Below are 23,544 nucleotides of genomic sequence, written 5' to 3' on the forward strand. Positions count from 1 at the left end.
CAGATTACGAAGGTTACGGAGGATGGTTGAAAAACCGCCGCGCGAAGGAGGATTAGGCCGGTTTCTCTCATCGTTTGTTGGTGTGTGACGTATCTCCAGATTTTTGATGCCAAGCCGGGGCTCAACCATTAGCAATCATGCTGGCATGTAGAAACATTATTGTTGCACCCATCATTTTCTCGCCTATTGTTTCTGATGCGTCGGTCATTGCGGGATCGGCGATCCATGAATCGCTGGGCATCAGAGCCATGATACTTTACCTATGTTCACAAACGTGGTACAATGCTGTGTTGCTGCAATTGCAAATCGTAGTAAACTACCATCGACAAATGTTGAATGCTTCGTGTAAAATTCTCGCTAAGGATCGGATATATGGCCTATTTCACTTGTTTATCTGCTCTCCTCTTGTCACCTGGACTCCCAACTGGACAGGAATCGGCCAACCAGCTCCTCAGTGAGCTTTTCATCCCGCACCCTCTGTAAGAGAAAGCCCTTCAGATCTGTCCAGAACTCGTCCGTCTGCAGCACTGCTTCACCACTTAGCCCCTGCGCCGGGCTGCTCTTGACCTCTGGCTCATCCGCCTTAATAGCCGCCGCACCACCCATCACCATGACCGAGAATTCAACAGTGCTCTCGCTCTCCTCTACCAGATCCTTCAACACCTTGCTGTCTTGTGTTGGCTTCTTCTTGTATAGAACCTTTATTTTGTCCAAGGGAATCTTCGCCTGCTCTGATACTGCTGTCTTGACATCGAGGATCGAGGTGTGCAGTGGCTGGGAGGTAAGCTTGATGTCGAGAGGCGGGTTGCGAAGCGACTTGATGTGAACGGTGACGCTTCGCTCTTGACCAGGCGTGAGCTTGACTCGCTTGCTCATGGGCTTCGGCATCCGCGGCAAGATGTACTAGAGTGATTGTGAGCTTGCTATACATTCAACAGCAGTGCTTGCAGGGAGGCACATACAGCCGTCTGGCGTGGATAGCTCTTCGGGTCCTCGACATGGTCGGCAGAGAGCTTCTGAGGACGATTGTCAAGCGCCGCAAGGAACGACTTGGCGAAGGATACCTCTGTCATCTTGTGATATTGATTCTGACCCGTTTCCGCGTACTTTAGTGAGACAACCCGAAATGCTTGCTGCAGATCGTCTTTGAGGCTGTTTCTATTATGTCTTGCATCCCCAAACGACCCCACCATCAGCACGTGGCCCTAGTTCAGCGCCGTTAGAACCTCTGGCTTAGGTAATGCCAGCAAACTGGCAGGATGCCCCGGCTTATCGATAAGCCCAAGGAGAAAAAAAAGTTCATTTGCAGGTATTTTGCAGCGGGACAAATTCCTGAAGCACACCCAAGCAATTGAGGGATCGGTATAGCATCAGGGCACCGAAGTGAACCGCCTTTTCACACAATGGGTCCAGGACGTCGCATGAAGAAACAGGGGCCTCCTGAGCCCCTGTCAGAAGAGCATTTTGCCAATCTGAAGCGAAAGAAGGGCCTCCCCGTCGACAATACAAGTGAAGAGCTCCCAGCGAAGAAGCGGAGGACGGCCAAGAAGCCTGAGCCTGTCAAGGCCAAGGGTAAGACGGCCGCCACAGCGAAAAAACCTGCTGCGCAACAGACGAATGGAACGAAGACGTCCAAAGCCTCAGCGACGAATGGCAAGAAATCGAAAGCTCGAGTGCCAGAACCCGAGTCTGCTTCTGACGATGAGTTAGACGTGGATGCGTTCAGCGGCTCTGATCTGGATGCGGAAGGCTTGTCAGATCTGGAGGATGGAGACGAGATGCAACTGGGCGACGACTTCCTCGGATCCGACTCCTCTGTCTACGACTCCGACGCGGAGCAGCAAAAACAGGAGTTCGTCTTCTCTGAGGATGAGGATGATTCTGATCTGGAAGAGAAGTTGACAGCTGCAAATATCGAGGGTCTGTCGAGGAAGCTGGACATGCAATTGGCGCAAGAGGCTGCAGAAGCACAGGCCGAACTTGAGGAGACTGCACTACAAACAAACATTGATGGAGATAAACCTCATGTGCTCGACGATGACGAGGAAGACGGTGATGAGCTTGCCAAGAAGACAAAGTCTCTGTTGGCTCCAGACCTGCAACTACTACGGAACAGGATAACAGAGACTGTACGAGTACTGGACGACTTTGGCAAGCTTGCAGAGGAAGGCAGGTCAAGGGCAGAGTATACAGCCCAGCTGCTGAAGGACATCTGCACATACTACGGATACTCTGAGTATCTTGCGGAGAAGCTGTACAATCTGTTCAGTCCTAAGGAGGCCTTCGCCTTCTTCGAGGCTAACGAAAGTGCCAGACCTGTTGTCATCAGAACCAACACTTTGAGGACAAATCGAAGAGATTTGGCTGGTGCCCTCATCAACAGGGGTGTCACTCTGGAGCCGGTAGGGAAATGGTCGAAGGTCGGCCTGCAAATCTTCGAGAGTAATGTGCCACTTGGTGCTACTCCCGAATACCTGGCCGGTCACTACATTCTGCAAGCTGCTTCTTCGTTTCTACCCGTAATGGCCCTCGCCCCACAGGAGCACGAACGAGTGCTCGATATGGCTGCTGCCCCCGGCGGTAAAACAACACACATGGCAGCGCTGATGAGGAACACTGGCTGCATCTTCGCCAACGATCCGAGCAAGCAGCGAGCGAAGGGTCTGATTGGTAACATCCACCGTCTGGGTGCAAGAAATGTTATCGTGGCGAACTACGACGCCCGAGAGTTCCCTAGGGTCATTGGAGGCTTTGACCGAGTATTGCTTGATGCGCCTTGCTCAGGTACAGGTGTCATTGCCAAAGATGCGAGCGTTAAGACGAATAAGACGGAGCGCGACTTCATGGTGCTTCCACATACGCAGAAGCAGCTGCTTCTCGCTGCAATTGACTCTGTCAACCATGCCAGCAAGACTGGCGGCTATCTAGTCTATTCTACTTGGTATGCGATCTTCCTATAATTACACCCTCTCGCGCGCTAACGTTGCAACACAGCTCCGTCACCGTAGAGGAGAACGAGCAAGTTGTTGCATACGCCCTATCAAGGCGACCCAACGTCAAGCTCGTCGAGACCGGCCTGCCTTTCGGAAAGGAAGGCTTCACGAGCTACATGGGCAAGAAGTTCGACGCCAGCCTGAAGCTGACCCGTCGCTACTACCCGCACACGTACAACGTCGACGGCTTCTTCGTCGCCAAGTTCCAGAAGACGGGCCCCACGCCGGCAAACGCCGTGCTGGCGGACAAGAGGGCCGCTCCCTCCAACGGCGTGGGCAAGGTCGCGGCTGCCGACGAGGTTATAGACAAGACGCCAATCGCGGGCGATGCCGAGACCGACGAGAAGGACGACTTTGGTGGCTTTGACGACGATGAGGACGAGAAGTACATTGAGCGCGCTAAGCGGAATGCGATGAGGAGGAGAGGTCTCGATCCGCGGGCGCTCAAGAAGAATGGGCAAAAGGGGTCGGAAAAGGCAAATTAGAATTATGATTAAATCTAGGAGTTCAAGGCAGAAGAGACTTGGATGTCTCCTCAGATGGCAAAAAGTCCAAAAACAAGCATTCCCTTTCGCCGTGTTCATCATGCCCGTTTGTCTTTTCCGTTGTCCAGTGCTATGCGTATCGTGACATGCTATCATTGCATCATTCAGCTTCATTCATACAAAAAAACAAGCAGCAGCAGCTCATTCATCAACAACTTCTCTTGAGGCTATCATCCGCTACTCCTCATATCTTTTCTACACAGTCAGGAACCCTCTCCGTAGATTGGGTATACACTGCAATAACGCTTCCCCCTGGTCATAAAACGTCGTTATGATGCTGCTGTGATGAGAAGCAACATAGCCAAGCTCTACCCTCGCTAGGATAGACTGTGTACCACACATATACTTATCCAGTGCACCTCCCATGGACCAAGTCTGTGCTCTCAGTCGTACAATGTTATGGTCCTGTTCTCCAGACTGAGAGCCGCCGGTCAAGTCCTATGCTGTTCCATACACCTTTTGAACCCCCAAGCCTTGTTGTACAAACCCGGGGATTAGTCTAAACATAGCAGACAGACAGGCTGCATATTAAAATGCTGTAGATCCATAAAACCATAGCCAAGAGAAGCGAAAACGAAAAGAGTGAACGGGTTATGCCCAGGACTCCGAACGGTAATCAGCGACGTCCGGCGGTCTCCCTGACAATGTCGCGAATTGCCCATCGCCAAGCTTCTTGATTGCGCTGCACACCCAGCCACTTTTCGCACTTCTTCCTCCACCTCTCTTCCTCCTCTCGCTGCCGCCGCACGAATTCCGGACCGACATCAAACTCCTCACCAACCAGCCAATCATCCTTAATGTCACTGACACGTCCGTGACCACCGCTCTCAGTGGAGGCGGCGGTGTTGTCCTCGAGATCAGGAATGTCCTTGAAGACGTCCTCGTCATCATCGATAGCGTTAAAACCATCCATGGGATCATTGATCTCGGTCTTGGTGGTTTGAGGACCAATTTTAAGCCAGCACATGTTCTGAGGATCGAAGACCATTCCACCGACCACCTGAACACCCTTGGTGGAGCTGATGTTGGTGATGAGTGCAGGTCTTGGAGTGGCGTTCTCTTTTTCTCGGAACATGAAAGGAGGCATGGAGGCGGTTGAAGGTGACGAAGCAGGCGCATCGAAGGCGCTCAGCGCATTCTCATTTCCTTCCCAACGAAACGTGTCTGGGTTGTAGAACATGCCGTTGACCACTGAGATAATTAGCGATTGCTTCATATTAAAACACGATGTGAACTTACTCTTAGACTCCTTGCCCCCAGTGAGATTGGCGATGAGATGAGGCTTCAGCTGAGGGGGCTTCCGAGAAGTCTTTTTCGATCTTATCGTTGACTGTGGAAGATGAGGATTGAGATTGCTCCTCGTTGACAACTGTGCAACACGCTGGGCTGTCAAGGGTGCTAGGGGGCCAGTGGACGGTACGCGCTGGGCCAGACTTGTCTCGCGGGCTATACGGCTCGCAGTGGTGTCTCGAGCAAAATGAGGCAGGTAGTCCACCTTCGCGGGTGAATAGGGTGTCAGAGGTGAGGGAGTCGTGGTTCTCTCGGGCAGAATGTTCTGGTAGATCTTGTTCCGAAGCTGTGTCTTGTTCCCTGAGGCAATAGGTTGCTTCACAAACTTAGACTCGGTGTGTGCAGAGGTGGGAAGGTCATCGAACCCATCAAGCTCGTGGCCATCGCCGAAGTGCCTAGGACGGCGCGGCCGACTAAGCTGCTGCCATACCCCTTCATGTGCAATTTTCTCCACATTGCGATAACGCTTCTGGGGACTGGGTGATCTCATAGTCGATCGCGAAACAGCCCGAGAGCTTGGCCGTAATTCAATACTGTTCTCCGAATCATGACGACGGAAAATTCGCGAGCTCTTAGCGTTCACATTATGTGACTGAGTAGCCGAGGCGCCAGCAGGAAGAAAGGGTACTGGGTTCTTCCTGGCTTGTGCGGCGGCGCTCTCCACCGCCGGACGAATGCGGTCGACCGGGGTCTTTGGCCTCATAGATGATTGTGGCCGGCTATTCACGTCTGTCCTAGACGGCGGACGTTCGTATCCCCGAGATGTCATCGGCCGTGCCGGAGACTGAGGTGGTCTCATGGCCGGTAAAGACCGCTTAAGTCTAAGTAGTTGAGCGCTCGTGGTGGTAGGCTCGTTACGGAGTGATACGTTGGATGTCTTCTGGCCAATCTCTCTCCTCCGCGGCGTAGAGGGCGGCAGAGACGGAGCTGGTGAGGACGTTGTTGTTGGAGTTGGCAAGCTTGAGACAGATGACTGGGATGAGTGGCCCAGACGGGATAGAGATCTCCTACCGCCACGGTGCAGAATTGGACCACCGCTCTCGGAGACTGGCTCAAGCGAGGATTGTGTATGAGTTCGTTCATGGTGACTCCCTAGCGGACGGGGTAGGCGAGATGTGGTGGTGACGGGCTTGTTAGTGAAAGTAAGTGAGACTGCAGCCTTCGGCCGCGCTGGGCTGGCAGGTCGGGTCTCTTTGAGTTTGATGTTGCGATGAAGGGTGAGCTTTCCCGAGTCGAAAACAGCACCATCACCAATATCCAGACCAGTAAAGAAGTCGTCTCTATCTGGGTCCGACTTTGGAGTCCGTTTAGCTACTTGGGGTTGCGGTTCAGCGGGCCGTTGATCTGTGGATCGCTCGGGAGATCGACTCTTTCGTCTCCTCTGCAGCCTCTCGCCGAAATTCAAGGGACCATCAGGTAGAACGAGACCGTCAAGAGCCTCATCCTCCCCTTCGCTCTCGGCTGTGATTGAACTTGATACACTGGGACTAAGAGCTGATATAGAAGAGCTCCGGTTGGAGCGTCCATCACGTCGAGTTCCTCCGAATCTAGTGCCGAGACTTCCCTCGCCCCAGTCGAAATCATCCAGGGTGTTGAGCGAAGGAGTCTTGGGAATATCTTTCCGGTTTGTAAGCTTCAGTTTGCCATCGGATGGCAGTTCGAGATCCTGTTCAAAGTCTTCGTCGCCATCTTTCTTCTGTGGCGTAGGTGGTGTTATCAGAGATATGGGTTTGGGCGCTTGGCGGGTCTTTGAGACTTTAATGGTGGCGGCTCCATCTCCGAAGAAGTCATCATCGTCCTCCGTATCGCGGAAACGATCTAGGTTAATCGGAGTGGCCAACACCTTAGGTTTCGTCTCTTTCTCCTCGCTTTGCGTCGGGGTCGTTAAGACTTTTGTCGGTTTGGCTGGGCTGGGCTGTGTCGAGCTGACCTGTCGCAATACTTCAGGAAACTTAGAGCTGTCCTGAGGCTTGATGCGAAGGGCCTGTTCCGGGCCTGGCAGTTCGAGGTCGTCACCCCAGTCTTCCTGAATGATCTTCTTGATTTTCCTTCCGCCTAGTCGTTTGATTGTGCCTCCCATCAGAGCGGAAGACGGTACGTTTTGTGGAATCGGGATGCCAGCGTTCGCCGCAGCGGCTATGGCATCTAGTGTGGACTTCTCGTCATCGCCCGGCAGGTGAACCTGCTTTTCCTCCTCGCCATGGATGGACTCGAGCTCGGATCGGATGGAGAAATGCGACGAGTGAGAATCCCGCCTGTTGGTAAGCGCATTGGTCGATGTTGAAGCACTTCGAAACGTGAGGTCCTCGCTCTCGATCATGAAGTCGTCATCATCCCAGTTCTCAACTTCGTCCTCCACCGGTTGGCGAGGCTTTAGTCGTAGAGTCTCCATTGCGTTGGTGCTTTAGAAACAGTGACAATATGGACGAGGTCGCGTGCCTTGATACTCAAGATCCTAGCAAGTCTAAGAAAAAGGCTGCTGCAGCCTGCGACGCAGCCCGGATTGAGTGGATGAGAGCGACAAGCAATCAACTGGAGGGATTCATCGTCGTCAATTTCCGTAATGGCAGCCACGTAGCATCCTCCACTCAAGCCAGCAACACCGATTATGTGGCACCGCGGCACCAGACAGCCAGCAAATGTCGATGCAATATTTTTGAATATACGGAGAAGTGGTTTCCGTCGATATGGGGAGAGGGATTAGGCACAGGTTTTCCCGGAATATGCTGGGCGGGAGCGGTCAAATTGTCACTGGGCAGGTCTCTGACAAAAAAAGCGGAGAGTCGTGCAAAAGTGATAGGCGCTGCACACAATGGCAGATGTATAGTCGCCTGGGGCCGATGATATGAAGGCCAGGATGAAATTGTCGAATGAAAGGAAAAAGAGATGGATAAAGGAGATTGGAAAGTCGGTCGGTCGGTTGGTCGGTTTGGGCCGAGTGATGTGCGTGAGAAAGGAAAAGAGTGCGCAGACGATGCGGGTGGTGACCTTCAGAGCCCAGCTAAGGCATCTGAAGGAGGTCGGGGATGCGATGGTTGAGGAAAAAAAGGCTGGGAATGGGGACAGGCTGGGGGGTTTTCGGGTGCTGCTGGTGGCCTGGGAGCACTGGGGAGCTCGCTGCAGGCCACCAAAAGGGCCAGCGGAACGACCCTAATAGCCCACCTCAGGCAGGGCAGAGAGAGCAGTGAGGGAGGTTGGAAGTGGAGTCGCACTCGCCCGGAGCAAAGGCCCGTGCACTGCTCACCGTTCAACCCCCCACTTTCAAGCCATGTTATTGTGCTATCTCTTAACGATGGGAAACTACCTACAATCCAGCTACCACGTTAGTAGAGGAAGTTTCGCGCAAACAACATCCATCTGACGCTAAGATGGTTTGTGAGTGGCTGATTGGACAACCAGGAGCGGGGCAGAGACGCGCCTCGCGTCTTGAACGCGACGGTGAGTTTTGTTTCAAGTTTCCCGGACCTTCTGGAAGCAATCTATCTAAAATAGTCTGATCGGACCCAGACGGCCCAGTCACCCCAGGATTGCCCAGTGATCCCCTCCTAAGATCGTCTTGATAAAGCCAGGGGATCTGCCTTGATTTTGCTCAATCTCTGTTACGTGTGTGTGCCTTGGTGACGGATGGGCCGCTGAGGTATCTACCTCCGTACCTAGGTAGTGCTGTATTTGGGGAGACTTTCGCTCTCCGTAGTATGTGGAACTCCGGACCCAAGACCAACTCAGCTGCCTAAGAACCTACGAGCTACGAGAGGCAAGCATCCAAAGGTAAGGTATATCCGTCGGCAGGTAGGTAAAATGGTGACTATTTTATTGGCAAACGTGTAAAGCTGTTGAGCTACAGCCGCAGCTGGTACCCGCGCTTGCTGCCTAAACAGCAGAGAGTGTTTTATAGACGCTTGACAACTCCAATATAAAAAGGCGTTGCATATTATAACATAGCTGTGGAAGAAGGACGCCTTCTCCTTTTCCGAGTCTGCTGTACAAATACGCCCACACATGAACTCCCTCGATTATATCGAGAGCCAAAATAGCCACCATTGCAGCAATACCTTGGCTCTAGCTCTCTAAAAGCTAAGTCCCAAAATAGTGCGGTGCCATTCTCAGATTGCCCGTCCCTTTCCCCACACTGCCGGGCCGCAGATGTCTCGACCTTAAACGCACTCCGATAATCCCACACGCTCTCCGCGACGGCTCCCTTCCGTGAGCCAATATCACCCAATCTAAGGACCTCGCCCTTCCTTCAATCTCTCTCAAGGTTTCAGCCTTGGGGACGGCACCCTTCATCCGAGCCAACGCGCCGTCAGCGGCCTTTTAGATCTCATTATTGCAATCAACCACGCCACTACAAACCATAGTCCAGTGACATAAGGACCACCCCGGAATCATGGCCGCGACATACATGTTGAGGTTTCCCCGCTCCGACGCGCAAGGCGAGTACGTTCTGGTCCAGGCCGCGTCTAACGGCTCGCGGCCGTTAGATCTCACCCTGGTCGGGACGGATGGGGCGGAACCTTTCGTCTTCTCATGTAAGTGTGTGCTTGCATTAGCATGCCCACGTCTGCTTAGCTTCTGCCATGATCAACCACTCACGTGCACCTGCTTTATTGAATGCATTCATATGTTCGCATAGTCTAATTCTCTAACAGTGCGATCGGATCGAATCTCGAAGTACCGGGAGACGAGCGGTCCCTGCACCGAGGATGAGTGGCAGCGCATCTTGACGGCTGTGCTCACAGACCGCGAGGCAGTCGAGGACATCGAGGTCACTGCCCGAGTGCAGTCCGGGTTTCAGATTGAGATCACCTTCAAGAAGAAGATCGAGCAGTTCTCCGTGAGTCCTACGTCGATATCAATTTTTGGGAGCGACGAAGACTTACGACGACTCACAGCAACGTCTCGGCACGCTCACACTAAAGTTCAACGCAGCCCAGGGGATCGAGCCCATAGACTGGTGCAACGATGCCATAGCGTCTCGCGAAGACCTCAAGGCCCAGCTCGCCTCTGCTAATAGCAAAGCAGCTGAGCTCGAGAGCGCCGTGTCTGAGTTGAAGGACCAGCTGGAAGCCCTGGTCAAGGCACGAGGTGGTGACGAGGGAGAATTGCTCGAGGCTTTTCAGGCTCTCTTGAATGAGAAGAAAGTCAAGATCCGTCAGCAGCAGCGTCTTCTTGCATCTGCAAACGTAGCAACGGAACAGGCTCCCCCCTCCCAACCAGAGTCGGAGCCTGACACAAAGCCAGCGAAGGGGGGAGCAAAGAGTGCAAAGGGGACGAAGAAATCCGCTCCGGCTCGTGCTGCTGGACCATCACGGAGAGGCAAGCGCAAGGCGGATCCGAGTGAGGACGAAGACTCTGAGGATGGCTTTGAGAAGATGGACGTGGACACGAAGGAGGACGTCCCGCTGGACGATGAGCAGATGACTACGGAAGCAGAGGAGACGGCCAGCGATACAGATGAGGACGAGGCGCCACCACCAACCCGCCAAAGGAACAAAAATGGAGCAGGTCAAGCCAAGGATGCTGAGGACGACTTTGAAGCCCCGCCGAGTCAAAATACGAGGCATAAAGCTGAAGAAAAAGCACCTCCTCCGCCACGGCGTTTGCCATTCGCGCTCGGCAAGCCAGCGGCTAACAAGCCAAGTGCAAATTCCGCGGCGGGCGCAGACAGTGAGACTGAATCCGACGATGAGCTATAGGCCATGGTCAACTGAGTTGGAGAGGTAACTCCTGTACACGCATACTCATTGTATAACATTTATGTCTACCTCTAAATCTATCATCTACCGCCAGTCATCGGCGCCAAACTTGTTGTTCCAGAATCCACGGTAATTCTTCTGTTTTCCGAGGTCGATTATGTCCTGGACCTCCTTCGGCGTGAGCTTGAAGCTCGGGATTTTCGACAAGAAACTCTTAAGTCTCTGCTCGCTAGAGCTTGTTGTAATTACAACAACGCCCTGATCGAGAATCCAGCGCAAGGCAACCTCCCCTTCCGTCACGCCGTACTTCTTAGCCAAGGCCGAGTAGTACGAGTCAAGAGGTCCAGGGGCAGCCTTTGTGACGGCTGTAAGTCCAGCATAAGCAGAGACGGCGATCTTCTTCTCCCTGTGGAAGTCGAGAAGATCACCGTGCTGAAGATAGGGGTGGAACTCGATTTGGTTGATGGCAGGCGGGATCTTGGCAGTCTTCAGGATTGTCTCGAGATGGCTCTGGAGGAAATTGGACACGCCAATCGACTTCGCTCGCCCTGACTCCTTGATGGCTTCTGCCTCCGCCCACTTCTGCTGCAGCTCCTTCGGGTTATCGTCTGCGAAGAAGGGTGAATGGATCAGGTAGAGGTCGACATAGTCGAGGCCGAGATTCTTCAGTGAATCACTGAAGTTCTCCTCCAGCGACTTGCCAACCTTCGCTGTGGCCTTGGTGGTCACAAAGAGCTTCTCGCGAGGGATCTTGGCTTCTTTAATAGCAGCGGCAATTTCTTGCTCATTACCATAGGCTAGCGATGAATTAGTCAATGTATAAGAAACGATTCATTCAAGATAGCGCTACACTCAGCTCCGTCGAGATGGAAGTATCCTGCCTTGATCGCCTGAACGGCCACCTTCACAATGTCCTTATCGAGACCACCGCTTCCCTTCTTGGAGTTTGCTGTTCCCAAACCATAGCCAAGCTGATCCGTTGAGTCAGTTAATGTAGTCTACTCAAAAGAATGATAAGGCATACCATGGGGATCTCGTGGCCATCATTTAGCTTTAGATAAGGCAGATACTCTAGCTGCTTAGGATCATTGCCCGCAGCATCGGGCTTGAACGCCGAGGTGATGGAGTTCATCTTGCGACTTGAGGTAGACAGACAGCACAAGGGGGAAGAGGAGTCGCGGCGCCCAATGGAATAAACTTCGTTTCTTTGCAGAGAGTGAGTAGCTGTCTTCAAGCAGTGCGCGATACGATAGGAACGGTCCGAAGCAGGCACTCTAAGTGGAACCAGAGAGATAGAGATAGGGAAGTGGGAGATTTTCGTGTTTGAGAATCCCAAGGTCACAGGTCTCATCGAGTTGTAAAAAAGCACGCGCTGTAGCTTGGCTAATCTAGATTGCCCAGTATGTCTTGGATAGTCTTAAAAGCACATCATACACCTGCAAAGTTATCGCTTTGCTGGACCTTTGCTGCTATGGCGCCCCTTATTTCCTGGGTGCCCCGCCTCTATCGAGGAATTGAGGTGCGGGGCAGTCAATTCCAGGTTGTGACGCCACGAAGCGGCTTGGTGACGACAGTGGTCAAGATAGCTTTGTTCCCGCCCAATTAGTTACATATCTATCTATCAGATGGCTCGACGTTGATCTAGCCTTCAACATGGTGAGTGACAGGACAACTACATGTCTCGGGCCCCTACTCACCCATATTGGCGAAGTAAGAAGGTCGGGTCTGATATATGATAGGAAGTTGGTATGTATTTGTAAACGGGTCCGAGTGTCGGCGGGGGCAACCTTCGCCCGGGACCAGCAGGGCGGACCGCTCAGAGCATCAAAACACATCAAAATCTGCGAGGTGGATGAGCTTATTGATCCTTGAGACAGGTGCTGAGTACCGTACATATGCAGAGCCAAGCAGTCCACTTCATGCAGTAAGACGCAAATTGCGACCATTCAATCGCTGGTTTTGCTTAGAGCCTCTCACTTATGTGACATCACTTTGACACCCTCTTGGAGGCTCCATCTCCGCCACCCAGAAGAGCCGAATCGCCGGTCGCATACATCCCGGCTGCCAATATCGCCGCTCAGTCAACTTCGATTTTTTCTCTCTAATCATATTCCCATCCCCTTACCTACCGTCATCTAGATAGTAAGGCTCCGCGATTGGTGTCTTGCTCATTCAAAATCGATAACATCAAACCTGCTGTAAATGCTTCTTCGCTCAGCCCGACGCATCACCACGTTGACTCTTCCTGCAACTCGAAAACTTCACTCGATGGCCGCGCAAGTTGCGAATGGCTCCGTTCAGTCCCCCACAGAACACCCGGCAGCCCGCCCCGGCAGCAGCGATGGTGCGCAAGCAGCATCCAAGGGCGTCTCACTAGCCGATCTGCCAAAGTCATGGACGTACACCTCCTCCCTGGTCCCGGACCCCCTATTCCCCACCCCGGCAGACTCGCACAAGACGCCCCGTGACCAGATCCTCCCGCGCCAGGTCCGCGGCGCCCTCTTCACCTGGGTGCGCCCGGAGGAGCAGAAGGACCCGGAGCTGCTGGCTGTGAGCCCCGCCGCGCTGCGTGACCTCGGCATCGACCCGGAAGACGCCAAGTCCGAAGAATTCCGGCAGACGGCCGCGGGCAACCGCCTACTGGGTTGGAACGAGGAGAAGCTCACGGGTGGCTATCCCTGGGCGCAGTGCTACGGCGGCTTCCAGTTCGGCCAGTGGGCCGGCCAGCTCGGGGACGGGCGGGCGATCAGCCTGTTCGAGACGACAAATCCGGCCACGGGAGCCAAATATGAGGTCCAGCTCAAGGGCGCAGGCTTGACGCCGTATAGCCGCTTTGCGGACGGGAAGGCGGTGCTGAGGAGCAGCATTCGTGAGTTTGTCGTTTCCGAGGCTCTACACGCGCTCGGCATTCCTACGACGAGAGCATTGGCCTTGACGCTATTGCCGCACAGTAAAGTCAGAAGAGAGACAATCGAGCCAGGTGCCATTGTTGTGAGGTTTGCGCAGAGCTGGATTCGATTAGGCAACTTTGACATCCTCAGAGCAAGGGGTGATCGGGATCTAATCAGGCAGCTTGCGTCATATGTGGCGGAGGAAGTTTATGGGGGTTGGGAGAATCTTCCAGGAAGGGTAGAGAATCCCGAAGAGCCGATCACATCGCCTCCACCAGAGAAGGGCGTGAGAAAGGAGGAGATTCAGGGGCCAGAGGACGCAGCCGAGAACAGATTCGCCAGGCTCTATCGCGAGGTAGTTAGGAGGAATGCAGAGACGGTGGCAAAATGGCAGGCGTATGGCTTTATGAACGGCGTCCTCAACACCGACAATACCTCAATCTACGGCTTATCTATAGACTTTGGGCCATTTGCGTTCCTGGACAGCTTCGATCCTTCTTATACGCCAAATCATGACGATCACATGTTAAGATACAGCTATCGAAATCAACCATCGATAATCTGGTGGAATCTGGTACGATTCGGCGAGGCACTTGGAGAGCTTCTTGGCGCCGGTGCAGAGGTTGACTCGGAGAAATTCATAAAGGAAGGTGTAAAGGAAGACGAGGCAGACATTCTTGTTGCCCGGGCCGAGAAGATCATCACCCAGACAGGCGAAGAATACAAGGCCGTCTTCCTCACTGAATACAAGCGACTTATGACAGCACGTCTAGGCCTTAGGAATTTCCGGGACTCGGACTTCGACGAGCTCTTCAGTAGCCTCTTAGATACCATGGAGGCATTAGAATTGGATTTCAACATCTTCTTCCGTAGGCTTAGCTCTGTCAAGATTAGCGATCTAGGCACGGAGGAGGCCAGACAGCAAAAGGCCGAAGTCTTTTTCTATAAAGATGGAGTCACTGGTATCGGTGGTGAGGAAGAAGGACGCAAGCGAGTCGGAGAATGGCTCGGAAAGTGGCAACGTAGAATCTTGGAAGACTGGAGTGAGGATGAAGGAAAGGGCAAGAGCAAGGTTGAAGACGGTACTATCTCAGAGTCGAGAGATCAAGAGAGAATGCTTGCCATGAAAAGGGTGAACCCGAGCTTCATCCCCAGAGGTTGGATCCTAGATGAAGTGATTCGGCGGGTGGAAAAGCAAGGAGAACGCGATGTCCTGAGAAGAATTGTCAACATGGCTCTCCATCCGTTTGAGGACAGATGGGATGGTCAAAAGTTTGACGGCGTCGAGTACAACGGCGATGGGGAGGAAGAGGCTCGCTGGATTGACGACGTCCCACGGACAGAGAGGGCTCTGCAGTGTAGCTGCAGTTCATAGAGAATAGTTGGCATTATAGAAATATTTGTGTATGATATCACCTGGCGGTCTCATTTATTAGGGGTGATGATAGCTAAGTAATGTGTATCTAGTGTACAAAAGCCTGTGGCCACGTAATGCATCTCTGTCGGTCCCTGTTGATAGCACAAAAAGTCTGGACAAGTTCGCCCTCTGTCCCCCTTTCCTCCTAGCCCTGAATACCGGCCGAGATAGTAGTCCACCTCAAGATCAGTTTGCAGGGTTTATGTGAGGTAAAGAAATTATCGATCACTCCTAGTTTAGATCAAGCCCAAGGTTTCCTATCGGAAATTCCTTTCTTGGTTGACTAGCCGGAGCCATGCAATTGCTGTAGTATCGCAAAACAGTAAGAATAATGTGTCCAAGGACTCGTTTGGGCAGTAGCCTCCCGAGCGTAGGTTGACGAGGAAGTGTAAATTAATTGCTCGGGAAAATGTTCTTAAGTCGACTGTCATATGACATAGGTTAAGTTCAATCTGAGAACCGATTGGGAAATTGTGTGCTGAAGGAGAAGCAGAAAAAGGAGTAATTCATCCGTGCGCGTACACCTCAAGCACCATCTTGAGTGGAGGTTGATCACAGGATAGTGTATTCGGGGACTTTTTGAGTCAAAGAGTATCAGACAACGCCAACCCGTGATGAGATCGTTCAGTAGACTTTAACGATAAGCACCACCATATCTAGGACCGGGAGCCATGCGATTGCCCATCACCGGTCCTAGACCGGGACCTGGACGGGTTGCCACTGCTGGATTGGTACAAAGCATGCCGACTCGTGACCCGAACTTCGAACCACGAAGGGAGACCATGTGCTTGCGAATATGAGCAGCCACGATCTCTTTGTGTTGGGGGTTGGCATTCATCAGGATGTGCTGGATAAGATAATTACCATACTGGTCGCTGGCAATATCGATGAGGGGGATGCGTGGACGATCCACACGACCCTCACAGACACGGTCAAGGTATCGGCCGAGAAACTCCGGTCCACCAATCTTCAAGCATTTCTCAACCACCTTAGAGGCAAACTGGTCCATAGAATACTCGGCAGCATAACGAACAACGTGATCGATCGCACGGCTGCGATCTGCCGGAGCCCCATGCTCACAGATGTGCTGGATGCACCAATTGCCGAACTGGCCATGGGCCACAATATCGATGTTGGCAAGGACTTCCTCAATGCACGGGCGCTAAATGTACTGTCAGTACATGAAGATATGACAAGGGGGCAAGAGAAAGGTAATCGCGTACCTTATCCTCTTCTAGACAATTCTCGAAGATGTTTTGCACCACAAGACTTCCCGTCTCGCCCAAGGCAACCTCATGCCACATGCCACGCAAGGCTTCATTCACAAACTTCATGATCTGCGGTGGAGTCTTAGTCCATCGAAGCTCGAAAAGCTTCTGCCATACATGGCATGCGTAACGATGGATGACGGTCTCGGGAATCCGTCGAAGGAGTTCGTGGACCATGATAGCCTTGTAGTCCTCAGGAACAGAGTCAAATGCCTTCTGGACTACATGGCATCCGAACGAGTCCATTGAGAGACTCAGAGTGTTTCCGCGAATAGCCTCAGCAATCTTGATCACCTGCTCAGGAGTGCCATGCTCGAAGCAGCGCTGAACTAGGAAATTTCCGAATCGGTTGACCATGAGAGGATATGCCTGTGCGACAATTGCTTCAACGATCTCGTACTTCTGTTCAGGGGTACCAACTTTAAGCTTCTGCTGCAGGAAGATAGAAGCTTGTTGATCGTTATTACACACAATCTTGTCGACGATATACTTCCAATTACAGTTGACATTTCGATCTAACAGACGACGATAATTAAGTGGCTCGGTCGTGGGGAGATATGTCTGGCCCTCTGTAGCGATTGCCTTATAAAAGTCGATGCGGTCAGCTGCAAGGGATAATGAAACAAGGCTAGAAGGATAGCGAATGAAACTTACATCGTTCTTCCAAGAAGATGACCCTGTAGAAGTAAACTCTCTCGCATGTGGAGAGAGGCCAGTGCTTGTGCCCTGTTGTGGGTAAGTAGGATACATGCCAATACCCATTCCGCTCTCGCCTGGCATAACACCCGGGCCCCCTACTGGGAATGCAGGTGAGGAATCAAAGTGATTATTGTATCCACCGAACCCACCTGCAAAGGGCTGAGGTTGTCCAAACCGGTGATCGTAGCGATTTCCTCGGCGAGCACTGGAGGGACGCATCATGAAGTCCTGCTCGGGGCTGACACGATCGCTACGAAAACCGTCGACGACTGGCGGGGGAAAGTGAGGATTGTGGTCCATGAAGTCCGGATTACGCAGCCCTCCCCACGGAACTGGCTGGGGAGCATCAGGAACAACATTGGAATTTGGGACAAAGGCGTTCTGGAAGCTTGGTTTGCCACTGTTCCAAATTGCGCGGCTGCGGTTGAACCCTGTTGCAGATAGAGCATCGCTAGTCTCGGAGCGACAGTCATCAGGAACAGGTGCGTGCCAAAAGTTGTCCCGAGGGAACGCAGCCCTGGGTTGTACATTGGTGACGGGGGCACCTGGAGCTCTGGCAGTGATCTGTTCAACATTAGGGACTAGGGAAATATTCTGCTCAGGGGATGTAGTCGGTGTTGGACGGCGGCTGCCGAACTGAATATCGCGAGTCTGAGCCAGCTCCTGGTCAAGGCGAGTAATCTTGTTCTGAGCCTGAGCAAGCTCAAGCTTCAAGCGAAGGACCTCCTCTGTAGTTGGGTGGCCTTCGTTCGGAGTTGCAGACGCAGATCTTGCGGTTGGCGGAATTGTAGTGAATCCCTCTGTGGTGGGAGTAATAGGAAGCGAGCTAGAAGCTGATCCGTGATCAAGCACGGGAACAGAGAGAGACTCGTCATCCGATTTCATATTCTCATTGCGCGGCATCGTTCCTGATTGCTTCTCAGGCAGCCTTGCCAATAGCTTGCTCACTGGATGGGAATCGCGTATGGCAATGGGTTCGTGGAAGACCTTTAACTTCTGTTACATTCAGCTCGCAACCAGAATCTATGCAGAAAACGGGCTTACCTTGGGCATGCTCTGGTTCGCAAGCTTCGAGGTGCTTAAAGCAGTGATTCCTTTCTTGAGAGACGTACTGGGACTGCCGTCCTAGATTGAGAGAATTGTTAGGAGATACGACGACAAGATAAACTTGAAACCTCCTAGAGGCGAAGAGGCTTGGCTGAATAGGAGAAGTTGACAAACCTGCTGATGCTGATTGCCAGCCTCCTCTGGACGCTTCAGGTTCTCATCTTGTGTCAAGGCAGCAGCCATGGCTCGACGTTGGGACGGCGAGCCACCCGGAGTAGTGGTCGTCATCCTCTGAGGCGGCTTGGACCTGAGAACCTGATTGTCTGAATCCAAGGATATTACGCGATTGGGTACGACGGGATCGAAATCCAAGTGAAAGGTAGGAGGATAGAAGGGTGCCTCACGAGGCGGCGTGAGGTTGCGTGGAGGGGAGAGGGGATGTATGTGGGAGGAAGAGAAGAAGTGGGATGGAGGTTGGTAAGCTTAGGTAGTAAGGAAAGTAGGTAAGTGAAATAGCGAGGGAAATTTGGGGGATAATGGTAAAGCTAAGGTAAGGTCGAATTACTCTGCAGCTCAGAAGCCTGGCAGGTATCGTCCAGTTTTCTTCTGTCAAGGAAAGAGCGCGTCGATATCGCGTAGCTTGGGCCAATCCTGCAATACCGCCTTGATAGCTACTGAGATCGATGTAGACGGAAGTTGCAGTCTTGCAGGATATAGATCTCGCTTACCAGACTTGTTGAACGGCAGTATTTGAGCTATCTAGGTATTGTGGCCTCAGGATGGAAGGTTCCAATTCGAGTGCAACAGGTAGACGCTCGAGATAAGGATAGAAAAGACAAATGATCAGCCTTCAAGAGGACCAGCGGCAGTTTCATTCAGCTCGGTCTAACAGTTGGGGAGCACAAGAGATGATTGGGCTATACCTATGTAACTCCTACCTCGAGATTTGTGCTAGTAGCCTTGGAGAGGAGATATTTAGCAAGAGCAACTCCTGACAAAGGTGGATGATTTGCAAGTGCTGCTTGAGATGTGGTTCGTTGCACCAAATTCAATATGACTTATTCAGAGTTTGCTCATCAATTAGTTGTGATTCACCAGACAGCAGGAATATCCTACATCGGACTAATAGATGAACTTGCTGCCTAGGTTTTGCCTCGAGGTCATCGTCAAACTGAGCAACAAGGCCCGTAGTGAGAATATTGGTAGCAGCAAATTCTGCAGTGCAACAATGGCTGTGCCAAAGGAACAAATAAGAGGCATAGGGTCCTGCGGCGCTGCTTAATTGGCTTCGTCCGTAGCTCACAAGCACAGTCGCAACATCTCCTCAAACCTTGAGCCTGAGACTCACTATTGTTGAAGTATCGGTTATATTGGGATATCAAAGTCTCATGTAGGCCACAGTATTGTACAGTCCTCTCCCTAGTATACACATCTATCACCTCTTCTTCTTGTCCTTGGCATCTACTCGATAGAGTCAGTCTCGATCGACTTTGCGACACTTTGACATGTACTTACCTCCAGGGCCTTTTTTCTTCTTGGGAGCGCCCTTTCCACGAGCCTTCAATCTGCGTGATGTCAGTCAAGTTGTGCAGCCCGCATGCCAGCCTGGAGCACATACGCTTCTATGTTTTCCAGTCGGTCGTCCTCGTCCTCGTCAAATGTCTCGAGCTCTGGCGCGAATTCCTTCATCAAATCTCTAATCGTCACAACTTTTCGCGGATAGTAGGCTGCTAGTGCCGGGCCCCGAAGTCTCTGTCGTAGAATCTTGTTGCCCATGCGAACACCGTCAGGGTTGAACGTCGTGGAGAAGATTTGACATCGGACCTGCGCGCATGAATGTTAGCCAATTCTTGCGCTTAGTACTTAAGTACGTAATCACCTTCATAAGGTCCAATATCCGTGCTCGGGGGACCGCCATCTTGTCATCATGCGGCGAGTTCGTCGAATGGGCAAAGTGTTGCTTTCGCAATCGAAGTCGTAAGGTCGAGAGCTCTAAAAAGATGCGGCGTTGAATTTGGAGGGGGTGCGTTCCGATTGGCTGAGAGATTTTGGGGGCCTCACCTAGCTAAGAATTGGGTCTATTGTTGTTACGCCATGAGAAACGGTTTGAACATTCGACCGCTAGCATCAATCTTCATCTTGACATTATATCTCCGACCATTATCTTTTAACTCTAGTGCACATCCTTTTGAGATGCTTTGTTTTTATTGAGAGAGTTTTGAGCAATCATAACAGCGCGGCAGTACGTTTTGGCAAGACTCTCAGACTGGACCACTGTGCATCAACCTTCACATGCGAAAGGTGCTCCAGCCAACCCTTGCGCATTAACCTCCAGCAACACGCAGCTACCCTAACAGCAGATAGGCATCACGGCAATCTGCGCGCGTCCACTTCATTCAACGACAATTCCTGCTTTCAGGATGAGCAAGCGCTCAGCTAGTGAGCTTGTAACAGAGGGCCTTCAAGATGAGACTGCTGGGGCCAAAAGACCGAGACTGCAAGACACGGCCGCAGCATTATCGCTTCTGGAACGCCATGCAGATGATCTTGTTGAGTGCCTCCGGTCTTTGAGAGCTTCGCACAAGTCAAACCGGAACTCTCACCTGGCAACCTTGAGTCATACTCTCCTTCCGGCATTTGCGATGCTCGGGAGCAGTAAAGATCAGGACCAAGTATGCCAACTCGATGCGGACAAAGTTCCACTTGACACCTCTGAGAAAGCGGCTAATTTCGCCACAAAGCAGCAACAAGAGGTAGGCGGCAGCAAAGCATCGAAGGAGGCCAATGGGGGACGTGACCACGAGCTGTTCCACAGTGGAACTATCCTCACGAAATGGGATGCTAAGAAAATCCCATCATCTTTACCCCCTCTTCCAGAAATTCTGGATCCGGCTATAGAAAAGGTGGCTCTCACACATTCCGGAACAACCAATTCCAACTTTGACCTAAGCTACGAACGCCTGGAATGGATCGGGGATGCGTATCTCTACCTGATCGCCTCTGCCTTCATTTACCAGACATTTGCCAGTCTGTCGCCCGGCAGGTGTTCTCAACTACGAGAACAGTTGGTACGCAATTCAACCTTGGGAGAGTACACCCGCCAGTACGGCTTGGACAAACGTGCTTCCTTTCCCAAGGAATTCTACAATATCAACAATGGGGGCAATAGGGCGACTAATAAAGAGCGCATAAAGGCGCTGGGAGATCTGTTTGAAGCATATGTTGGAGCTGTCATTCAGTCTGATCCTGCTAATGGAGTTGCACGTGCGTCGCATTGGCTGAAAGAACTATGGAGCATCACACTCGCAGACCAGCTCCGAGAGGAATCTCGGAAGCCTCAGTCCAAATCACAGGGTTTTTTGGTGCCCTCACTAGGATCTTCGACTGATACGACTAGAATTGAGACGGCAACAGCGACTAAAGTCCCTGAGATAGCGCCAAAGGTGAGGCTCGCTGGAGAAATTGCATGTGGCAAGGTCGCCGTCGTTGAGTATTTAGACATGGATTTGGGAAAGCAGAAGCGAGACAAGGGGACTAATCTTCCTCTTTTCGGTATTGGCTGCTACTTCACCGGCTGGGGCGAGAAAAAGAAGCTGCTCGGGACGGGCAGTGACCTGAGCAAGAAGGAGGCAGGGCAAAAGGCTGCTAAGCAGGCACTTGCAAACAGGAAGTTGATCCAACCCTTAGCCGAGAAAAAGATACGGTTCCTTGCAGAGCGGGAAGCCGCGGTAGGCAAAAAAGATGCTGGCAATCAGCAAATCCAAGGAGCATGACCTGACCTGCCAGAGTCTTGCTATCATCAAAACAAGATTTGCGATGTAGGTTGTTTCTAGAGTCGTTCTTAGACAATGCACGATACCCAAGGTGTCAGCTACCTAGCTGGAAGGATCAAGGTTGAGCAAAGTAATAATAGACAAGACAGTGCAATGACACGAATGCTTAAATGTAAGTCGCATTGCATTCTCTATGGTGACAGCGCTCAGCACCACGAGATAGTGCTGAGTAAGCTTGAAAATCTTCCAAAGGAGTAAGACAGGATCGAGACTATGAGGTTGTCTTGAGAGGCAGAAGGGGTCCATTTCGATTTGATCAAATGTCTTGTACAACGGTTGCTTTCAATACTGTAAGTGGTAGGCGGCTGTCCCAAGCCGGCGTCGCGTTTCACGTGTGCGGAAAAGGCTTCGGTGATCTCGGCAGGGCTTTTCAGGGGTCCTTGTGCCGAGAAGGCGGGCAGCATCCCGCGCCGAGGCAGTGAGGCACGACACCACTTTCCAGCACAGCGCTGGCTTACTGCGAAGTGGACCCGCCTGGCGTTTACGCGACAAGTGCCATGTCCCCCAATCCAGGGCTGAACGATGATGGATGGGCTATCGCCAGCGCAATAGGATCTACCCTTTGATTGTGCCATCTGTATATCCGCTGACTGGCCGCTTATGGCCTTGCGTTTCTCCCAAAACTCACCACTGAAGCACAGTTAAACGTCGCACTGCATGCGGTCTATCTGGAGCACGATACCCGAGGACTCACTCCACCGTGCCCCGGCCTTGATTAGGAGCGCTCGCGGTCTGGTTAGGTAACGGGGGATCGATAACTGCTTGCAACGATGGCCGATTCAGTCGGTAAGCTCGTCCTGAAATTCCATGGGCAAGTATGTCGGAATGATAGTCTAACTGTTTTGCTTCTCTAGATCGGGTATTCGTCCATGCCCTCAACACCGTCAAGAAGATACCCAAAACTGGGGCCACGCGACCCCCGCCCTCGGATCGCATGCGGCTCTATGGCTTGTATAAGCAAGCTATGGAGGGCGATGTAGATGGAGTGATGGAGCGGCCCTCTGTTGCTTCGGGCATTGCCATTGAGGAATTGCAGCGAGAGCAAGATAAGTGGGATGCGTGGAATTCACAGCGAGGTCTAAGTCGGACCGAGGCAAAACGACGCTATATCGAGGCGTTGATAGATACGATGCACAAATATGCCACGACGCCGTAAGCTTGCCTCACATCTGTCTAGTCCTTCGGATCATTGGCACAACATAACTAATCTCAAAGGGGACAGTAATGCGGTCGAACTAGTAGCGGAACTCGAATTCGTTTGGAATCAAATAAAGAGCAATAGTCCAAGCTCATCCGCTTCATCTCCTAAGGATGCTGACATCCTCGACACCAGTCCACGGCGCTTTGCGCAACCCCTTAGCGGCACAGACGGCCCTATGAAGGTTCTGAGTCCGATGAGTGAGGAGGACGAGGCAGAACAGGACTATCAGAGACGGATGGGCGATAACGACGGCGATGACGACGACGAATACGTAAAGAGAGGAGACAAGTGGTCGAAGAAGATGGAACGGGCCATCGTACGACTCTCAGCAGAAGTTGCAGCATTGCGGGAACAGATCACCACAGGACGCGAATGGAGAGCACGGAAAGAGCGAAGTTTCAGCGCCCGGGTCGGATGGTTCGCTTGGTTGTTCATGAAACACTTCCTCGTGGATGCTGTGATACTGGGTATTATTCTACTCTGGATGCGCCGAAGGAAAGATCGACGTCTCGAAGACCATGTCCGGGCTGCTTTGCGAATCGCCAGGGAATATATTAGGAAAATCCTCCCCCAAAGATGAGTGGCTCCGAGTGCCGCGATCATCGACATGTCGGCAAGTTTGCGTCCCAGCCTGCTACTCACGTGAGGCTACACGATCCTAAAG

General features: G+C 52.2%; 9 protein-coding genes across 9 annotated transcripts; 4 read left to right on the forward strand and 5 right to left on the reverse strand.

Moving 5' to 3' along the window:
* Positions 1 to 408: 408 nt before the first annotated feature.
* On the reverse strand, positions 409 to 1,073 carry UCRPA7_185 (hypothetical protein; the record flags this gene model as incomplete). The annotated part of the gene is made up of 2 exons (XM_007912783.1): positions 409 to 903; positions 963 to 1,073. The coding sequence occupies 2 exons, from the start codon at positions 1,071 to 1,073 to the stop codon at positions 409 to 411; spliced, it is 606 nt and encodes a 201-aa protein (XP_007910974.1).
* A 348-nt stretch (positions 1,074 to 1,421) lies between these two features.
* UCRPA7_186 (putative trna (cytosine-5-)-methyltransferase ncl1 protein) lies at positions 1,422 to 3,478 on the forward strand (the record flags this gene model as incomplete). Its single annotated transcript, XM_007912784.1, has 2 exons — positions 1,422 to 2,941; positions 2,995 to 3,478. 2 exons carry the CDS (start codon positions 1,422 to 1,424, stop codon positions 3,476 to 3,478), a joined length of 2,004 nt encoding a protein of 667 aa, XP_007910975.1.
* A 676-nt stretch (positions 3,479 to 4,154) lies between these two features.
* On the reverse strand, positions 4,155 to 7,220 carry UCRPA7_187 (putative cytokinesis regulator protein; the record flags this gene model as incomplete). The annotated part of the gene is made up of 4 exons (XM_007912785.1): positions 4,155 to 4,729; positions 4,778 to 5,223; positions 5,687 to 5,801; positions 5,930 to 7,220. The coding sequence occupies 4 exons, from the start codon at positions 7,218 to 7,220 to the stop codon at positions 4,155 to 4,157; spliced, it is 2,427 nt and encodes an 808-aa protein (XP_007910976.1).
* A 1,995-nt stretch (positions 7,221 to 9,215) lies between these two features.
* UCRPA7_188 (putative mitotic apparatus protein p62-like protein) lies at positions 9,216 to 10,524 on the forward strand (the record flags this gene model as incomplete). The annotated part of the gene is made up of 3 exons (XM_007912786.1): positions 9,216 to 9,357; positions 9,478 to 9,662; positions 9,721 to 10,524. The coding sequence occupies 3 exons, from the start codon at positions 9,216 to 9,218 to the stop codon at positions 10,522 to 10,524; spliced, it is 1,131 nt and encodes a 376-aa protein (XP_007910977.1).
* An 84-nt stretch (positions 10,525 to 10,608) lies between these two features.
* On the reverse strand, positions 10,609 to 11,656 carry UCRPA7_189 (putative aldehyde reductase 1 protein; the record flags this gene model as incomplete). The annotated part of the gene is made up of 3 exons (XM_007912787.1): positions 10,609 to 11,321; positions 11,375 to 11,495; positions 11,549 to 11,656. 3 exons carry the CDS (start codon positions 11,654 to 11,656, stop codon positions 10,609 to 10,611), a joined length of 942 nt encoding a protein of 313 aa, XP_007910978.1.
* A 1,136-nt stretch (positions 11,657 to 12,792) lies between these two features.
* UCRPA7_190 (hypothetical protein) lies at positions 12,793 to 14,790 on the forward strand (the record flags this gene model as incomplete). The annotated part of the gene is made up of 1 exon (XM_007912788.1): positions 12,793 to 14,790. The coding sequence occupies one exon, from the start codon at positions 12,793 to 12,795 to the stop codon at positions 14,788 to 14,790; it is 1,998 nt and encodes a 665-aa protein (XP_007910979.1).
* A 676-nt stretch (positions 14,791 to 15,466) lies between these two features.
* Positions 15,467 to 18,089, reverse strand: UCRPA7_191 (putative pumilio-family rna binding repeat protein; the record flags this gene model as incomplete). The annotated part of the gene is made up of 6 exons (XM_007912789.1): positions 15,467 to 15,994; positions 16,056 to 16,705; positions 16,755 to 16,826; positions 16,949 to 17,795; positions 17,844 to 17,924; positions 18,021 to 18,089. 6 exons carry the CDS (start codon positions 18,087 to 18,089, stop codon positions 15,467 to 15,469), a joined length of 2,247 nt encoding a protein of 748 aa, XP_007910980.1.
* Positions 18,090 to 19,281: 1,192 nt separating this feature from the next.
* UCRPA7_192 (putative mitochondral 37s ribosomal protein) lies at positions 19,282 to 19,764 on the reverse strand (the record flags this gene model as incomplete). Its single annotated transcript, XM_007912790.1, has 4 exons — positions 19,282 to 19,307; positions 19,362 to 19,411; positions 19,465 to 19,670; positions 19,726 to 19,764. The coding sequence occupies 4 exons, from the start codon at positions 19,762 to 19,764 to the stop codon at positions 19,282 to 19,284; spliced, it is 321 nt and encodes a 106-aa protein (XP_007910981.1).
* A 2,685-nt stretch (positions 19,765 to 22,449) lies between these two features.
* UCRPA7_193 (putative acyl-binding protein family protein) lies at positions 22,450 to 22,835 on the forward strand (the record flags this gene model as incomplete). The annotated part of the gene is made up of 2 exons (XM_007912791.1): positions 22,450 to 22,465; positions 22,534 to 22,835. 2 exons carry the CDS (start codon positions 22,450 to 22,452, stop codon positions 22,833 to 22,835), a joined length of 318 nt encoding a protein of 105 aa, XP_007910982.1.
* Positions 22,836 to 23,544: the final 709 nt, after the last annotated feature.

Source organism: Phaeoacremonium minimum (assembly GCF_000392275.1).
Source record: "Phaeoacremonium minimum UCRPA7 unplaced genomic scaffold PA7_03_scaffold_8, whole genome shotgun sequence".
Classification (NCBI taxonomy): domain Eukaryota; kingdom Fungi; phylum Ascomycota; class Sordariomycetes; order Togniniales; family Togniniaceae; genus Phaeoacremonium; species Phaeoacremonium minimum.